Raw genomic sequence first — 7,024 nt, 5'->3', positions numbered from 1 at the left:
TTGTGTCGTGTTATAATAAGAGAAATTTCATCATTGTTCATCGTTCGTCGTTCATTGATTTATTACGCGATTTTAAAAGCACGGTTTACGTAGTAACATTTCGAACGAATTTCGAATATTTAAGGAGTGCACTTTAGGTATAAAAGACAGACACAAATCGATTGTCTCGGTAATCATTTAACGAGAGAAAAAAAGACAAAAAAAAGTACACTATGGCAACTAGCGTTGATTCTAATTGCACGTTGCATCAATTTACACCGAAGGATTTTCAAGAAGAACAGCAACAACAACCAGAAATTCTTCTATCCGATCAGGATCTGAGATATATAGTTAATCGTAAGTTACGCGGTAATAATAATTTCAATGTATTGAAAATGAGTATGGTATCGGTTGAGAGTACGAGTGGTTATCTGGGTCAATATTACAATATTCGCGTGACCGTTAAATTCGAGGACTCGAGTACGAAGAAATTGGATTTCTTTGCTAAAGCACCACCGCCAACTGATAGCCCACAATATGAATATATTTCACGATACGACACGTTTAACAAAGAGATAATATTTTACACCGATGTGATACGTAGAATGGGTGCTGGTAAAGGTTTTAAGTGGTTCGTCGAGTGTTATTTGTGCAAGAAGGATTCTATTATAATACTTGAAAATGTGAAACTCGAGGGATACGTAACTCACGACAAACATGTACCATTCGATGAACAACATTGCATTTGGACAATGAGAGCACTTTCTAAGTTTCATTCGAGATCCTTGATCCTTGACGAAAAGCTTCGTTGTACGGGACGAACGATACTCGATCTTTACGGACACCTACTTCACGAAATACTTTATACCAATGACGAGTTATCAAAGAAGGGAATGAAAGCTGCTATCTATGGTATTTCAGCTACCATTGATCTTATCGATAGTTTAAACGAACAACAAAAAATATCTTTAAAGAAACGCGTGAATTCTTGGGTATGGGCTTTACCCAATATATTAAAGCCATCTAACAAGCATCGCAATGTATTATGTCATCGCGACATTTGGGCAAACAATATCATGTTCAAACACGATTCTAATGGTACACCAATTGGTTGTTACTTGATAGATTTTCAGTTGGCACGTTATTGTCCACCTGCCATGGATGTTGTCTGTTGTTTATATTTGACAACCGATCGTGCCACCAGAGATCGATATTTCGAATCACTTTTGAAGATTTATCACGAAACCATGAAAGAATCTTTAGAAGATGAGGGAGTCAACGTCGACGAGTGTTTATCGTGGACGACATTTCGCCAAAGTTGCGACGATGTTAAACACATAGCATTATTTTACGCCCTGATGAATCTTCAAATAATGTTGATGCCACCTAAAGCTACGGAACAGTTTATGGAATCGCCCGATATATTTGAAGAATTTATTTACGGTGAAAAACGTTACGAACTTATACAAAGTCAATATCAAAAAGTAGAACCTTATAGAAATCGGTTAAGGGAAATTGTTCTTGAAACTTTCGAAATTTTACCGGATAAACCTATCGCCGTTTGAAAACAATTTATTGCGAATATTAAAACGCACATTTAAAAATAAAACAAATAAATATTTAATAATTGTTAGTATAGATTTTGTGTGTTATCAGAGTATCATATAAGTAATAAATCTTTGATAAAATATCTTCTTACGTTCTTTATTTTCTTAAGCTAACGTTAAACATTTTTTATCGTCTACCTTAAACAGCGATTAAATGGCTTGGAAAATTATTTAAAACTTGTCATAAATTATTTCCGATGTATCGTAAAAACCATATATATATATATAAATATATATCAAATCTGAAAGAAGAAAAGTGTTTCGTACGTTAACGGGAAAAGATTTTCTAATACGGGAAAAATTTCAAAAAAAAAAAAAAAAAAACGAAAAAGCGAAAAATAAAGTAGGATAGAGATAAAACAAGACCGATATTCTCTAGGGTGCTATCATTTTCTCTCCGTTGACCCCCCATAGAGTACTATGGAAGAACTATTATTACGAAATGAAACGGGCCGAAGTTAGGTGAATAATGGATCGTTTAATATTTACGGTATGCAAAAAGTTTCTTCTCTTCCTTTTTCCTCCTTTCTTCGTCGTTCCTTCTCTTTTTTAGTGGAGTTTATCGGTGTTTATTATTTGAAGAAAAATTTTTGACGGGATTCTCTAGGAACTGAAGAAATGTAACTTAAACGTAAGAACACTTTCAACGTTTCTAAAGTCAGTAGTGAAATTTTCGGATGTCAAACGATAACGATAAACGCGTTCTTGCTTTTCCCCATTCACAGCTTTTAAAAGTGTAATATACTAGGCGGCAGATATATTACCGCGAAATAGAGATAGAATCCGAAATATCTCTGCTTTCTTGATATAATTGATGGTGCAAACGAGAAACTGAAAGGGAAGAAAAGATGCGCAAAATGTGCACACATAAAAGTTAAAGGATAAAAAATAAGAGAGAAAGAGAGAGAGAGAGAAAAGTGAAAAAACGAATCTTGATGTAAATGCAACGTTTGACAACGTTTTCGCGTAAAGTTGTCAATTTTTTTTTTCCCCCTTTTATTCTTTTTAATTTTTTATTATTATCATTATTTTTTCTTCTTCTTCTCTCGCCTAGTCTTTCTATGGCTTTTTTTTCTTCTTTTTTATTTTCTTTTTTTTTTTATCCCCTTTTTCACATTCACCGCGACTTTTCACATAGTCGGTAGTAACTCTTGCAACGAAATGCTTCCATAGAATTTCCACGAGATTTTTTTTCCCCTTCTGTTTCGTTTTTTTTATCTCTCTCTCTCTCTCTCTCCTTCTCTCTCTCTTTTCTTTTTTCCGTTTCTTTTTTTTGGTCTTTTTTTTTTTGTTAATCTCGCGTCTCAAATTTATCTCCATTTCGTTCGACGTAGAAATAGTGACTGATGATTTTACACACGAGGACTTCTATCTCTTTTTACCTTTTGTGGAGAGTTTCTTTTATCAAAGTACGATCATTTGGAAAAAGTTTTGTTCTCACGTTTTTCCTTTTTCTTTCGGAATACTTTTGTAATTGGAGTTCCTTATAAAGGTACACTGCTGGATTTATCTTTATTATTTTATTTTCATTCTTGTTCTTCTATTTTTGTTTGTCTCTCTGTTTTTTTTTAACAGAAGTAAGTTTTAGATAGATCAAAAATTATGTGGCATTTCGTTCGAATGGATTTTAATGGATATTTCACGAAAAATTCAAAACAATTTTAGACACGAATAAGTTCGGATACGCACTTACTTTAAAATAACATTCTCGATTTAATGACCAACGTATGGCAAGGAACAAAAGGTGTAAGCATGTATTATATATAATGTATGTGTGTGTGTGTGTGTGTGGGTCTGTATATGACACGTAGTAGTAGTAGGAGTTAGATACGATGGTGAAATGACGAAGTACCGGCTCTACTTAATGGCCCGCGATGTTATGTCGAATTAAAGCAGAAGTTCGCTTTTATTGCAGGCTATTCGTAAAGCTCGTAATCACCCTTCGCGTCCGAAGTAATGATGCAGTAGTAGTGAAACGTAAACTATAGAGAAATAGAGAGAATGAGAGAGAGAGAAAGTCGTCTATCGATGATAGGGTACGATATATACGATCTGTGTTCTATAAATAATCTACACAGTTATATCATAGAAATAGTAAGTGTTAATCCCCCCCCCCCTAGTCAAACATTTAAATCAACTACATTATAATAAATGTAACGCTACTATTTGTAAAATAAATTTGTTCTTTTATATATATGTATATAAATAAAAATGTTCAACTGAGATCGCGTTGGTGATACGAAAAGAAAAATGAATTATTTATCGTGCGATATTGTCTTTTATCTATGTTCTTTTTTTTCTTCTTCTTTTTTTTTATTTATAAAAACAGCTGAGATAAAATATATATATATATATGGTATCATTGATATCATAATTTTTTCTATTTTTTTAAAATTGTTATTCATAAAATTTTCTCTCCTATACAGATCATTTGTATATATCCATTTATATCGTGCGAATATATTCTACTATGCAGAGAGTGCTGAAGTAGTAATTGCTAACTCTAGTCAGACATTTCATCGACTATTCCTCATTAAAAGTAACGTTTCCAATTAAGGATGTTTTTTATTTTCATTTTCATTTTCCTCGTAACGCGTCTCCCAAACACGTTAGAATATATTTTGTCACATTCATTTAAATAAATTCAAATATTAACGGAGATTATTTGAGATAAAAAAAAGAAACAATACAATACAAAACAAAACAAACAAAAGAACGAATGATCTATCGTGAAAAATTATTATTATTATTCCTTTATTTTTATTTTTAAAAAAAGTATCGAGAAAAAAATATGTGATATTTGAATATTTATTATAATAGTTATTCTTGTAATTTTCTATTCTTCATTTAACTCGGTCATAAAATATGATTTTATCTTTCTGCACGTCATTTGTTTACTCGAGTATTATGATATATATATAAAATGTATATATATATAAAACATTGTAAAGATTTCGAAAAGATATAGTGCAATCGATGCTAGGCTAACTTTCATTAGTAACACTCGATCTCTGCGTACTTTCGAGACTGTTAATATCGATAATGTATCGTCAATAAATCTTTGTTATTTCGATTTTCCTTCCTCGCATACATTTTTAACTGGCTTGATATGAATAGAGAATATATACATATTTATATATACCTATTTTATATACATATATATAGAGAGAGAAAGAAATGAACGATACGTTATATGTAATCGATACGGCTGCATTAAACGCATTATTCATTGTTTCTGCATATTTTCAGTATAATGCTCTAGCAATAATACCTAATGTGTCATACGTTTATAATCATCCTATGGCATTTGTTTTTGTTATCGCTAATAACATAAACGATTAAAAACAATTCTTTTTCTCTCTCTCTCTCTTTCTCTTTCTACCTCTTTTCATATTCATCTACTATTTTATTGCCATTTTCGCGAAAGCGTACGCAAATCATTACCGATATTATCTACCAACCCAACCACCCACCCATCCATTCATCCTCTAACGAATAATCCCAATAAATGCAATTTATTTCAAACGACTTGAACAAATACAAAGGAAAAAAAGAAACAAAACAAAGAAGAATGTTTTACGTGGGAACGTATTTAAAATAATTATTGCAAACACGTAGTTGGATGATGGTAAACGTGATCGTAGTGTATAACTATTATAACTATATTCCACCATCGTGTTTTATCCGCTAACGTAATTGCCCCTACTTGCCATGGGATTATGTTTGTGCAATTAATAAAAAAGAGAAACGAGAAATATTAGATAAATCTTTATCTTGATAAATGCTTAGAAATATTTAACAATAATAATAATAATAATAATAATAATAATAATAATAATGATATTATGTTATTAATATATTAATTGAAAATTTAATTAGAAATAAATCAATCGACTCGACGTTCATATCAACGTATTATTAATATATTTTTCATTTATATTTAATCTTTGTCGGGGTGAGTATTTCGTGGGGGTAGAAGGGGTAGAAGGGGGTAACTACTACCGGCGGTGATTGAAGGAAATCAAATAATTTTTTTTATACCCGTCATCCTCTACTTTCTCGATTCTTTCAACCCTCTTCTTTTTCACAAAAAAATATCGATAAAGGAACTATACTACTCTTCCTTGGTGTTACCAACTTGGAAATCTTGTTTTATATATATATTTCGACTGGAAACTTACTTTATTTCTTTTATTATTTTTTTCTTTATCTTTCTTGCGTCTGAAATAGACGCAACTCTTCCTGGAAATTGCATTTACCTTTTTGCTAACGATAATAGTAGTTGACTTTGTTGAGCTAATATGTAGACAGCTTTCTAGTAGAGTGGGAAAGAAGCAGAGAAGTTTGAACGATTCACCAAGCAAATACATGTCGAGTTGACTTTTGTGCTTTCACCCCTTCAACCCCCTCCACCTATCCCGTGCGATTTTCTCCAATTCTCTTAATTATTTGACAAACGTAAAATTCGTTAGGTCAATTTGTAAAATCCTAACTAAAGTACTATACGTTCGCACGAACGTTAAAACATCTTTTCTTTTATCTTTTCCCTTTCTCTCTCTCTCTCTCTCTCTCTCTCTCCCTCTCTCTTTATCTATTTTTCTTTTTCTCTTTGTCTGACTTTTTCTTTCATTTATTCTATCTTTCTATCTCACAGTCTTTTTCTCTAAATCCATTTAAACTTAGCCACAGTTTCAAAGTGAGAAAGAGTCTCAGGAATTTCTCATTTTGCGAGCTAGCATTATTCGACAAAATTGTCCAGATATTACATTAACCGAACTATGTGTGCAATTAGCAAACCGTAAACGCGTGTATCCTGCATGAGAAAAAAATTCTACTCCCATACTAACGAAATTTTATCCGACGTATTATGAATTAATTATTCTACATAAGAATTAACTGTATTTGTTGTATATTAATTGATATTATTATTAATAAGATTTGCAAGGATTCGAAGATTTGGAAAAGCACAGCATCAATTAGGTTTTCTGATCGTTTTATGTATCAAATATATACATAAAAGAGGAACTTGGAAGACTTCAAATTAATCCAGGCAATTTTGTTATGGTATTTAAACAAGTAAATACTTCAGCTTTCTTCTGTCATAATGGTAAAGTTCAATAATTCACATTTTTCATTAGTATATTGTTTATTCATTGTCTTCATATATTGGTTGTATAATTGTTTAGAGAAATGTACTTTCTTTTTTCATTTACATATACGTTAATATAAATGCCAGAAAAAGTAATTTATTTTTTACATGTTTCTTTATTAGTTAGAATTCATTCAATATTTACAATTGTATAACTGTAATTTATATATAATAATTACATCTTTATAGTGTAGTTTTATTTAAACAATTGCATCAAAATTGCATAGACACTAGCATCATTTAATTAACAATTATTTTAATGCACTAATGCAATTTTCTTATGTTACAG

At 31.1% G+C, this 7,024-nt stretch overlaps 1 protein-coding gene across 1 annotated transcript; it reads left to right on the top strand.

Moving 5' to 3' along the window:
- Window positions 1-212: 212 nt before the first annotated feature.
- LOC106786290 lies at window positions 213-1,670 on the top strand. Its single transcript, XM_014747500.1, has one exon. It carries the CDS (start codon window positions 213-215, stop codon window positions 1,542-1,544), a length of 1,332 nt encoding a protein of 443 aa, XP_014602986.1. The 3' UTR covers window positions 1,545-1,670.
- The last annotated feature ends 5,354 nt before the right edge of the window (window positions 1,671-7,024 follow it).

Source organism: Polistes canadensis, unplaced genomic scaffold (genome assembly GCF_001313835.1).
Source record: "Polistes canadensis isolate GaletaPanama2010 unplaced genomic scaffold, ASM131383v1 scaffold_71, whole genome shotgun sequence".
Lineage (NCBI taxonomy): Eukaryota > Metazoa > Arthropoda > Insecta > Hymenoptera > Vespidae > Polistes > Polistes canadensis.
Note: the sequence above shows the minus strand (reverse complement) of the source record. Positions and strands in the feature narration are given on the sequence as shown.

Bases quoted from the DNA above. Each gene is read 5' to 3' on its own strand.
- LOC106786290 (XM_014747500.1), top strand. From the start codon at position 213: ATGGCAACTAGCGTTGATTCTAATTGCACGTTGCATCAATTTACACCG.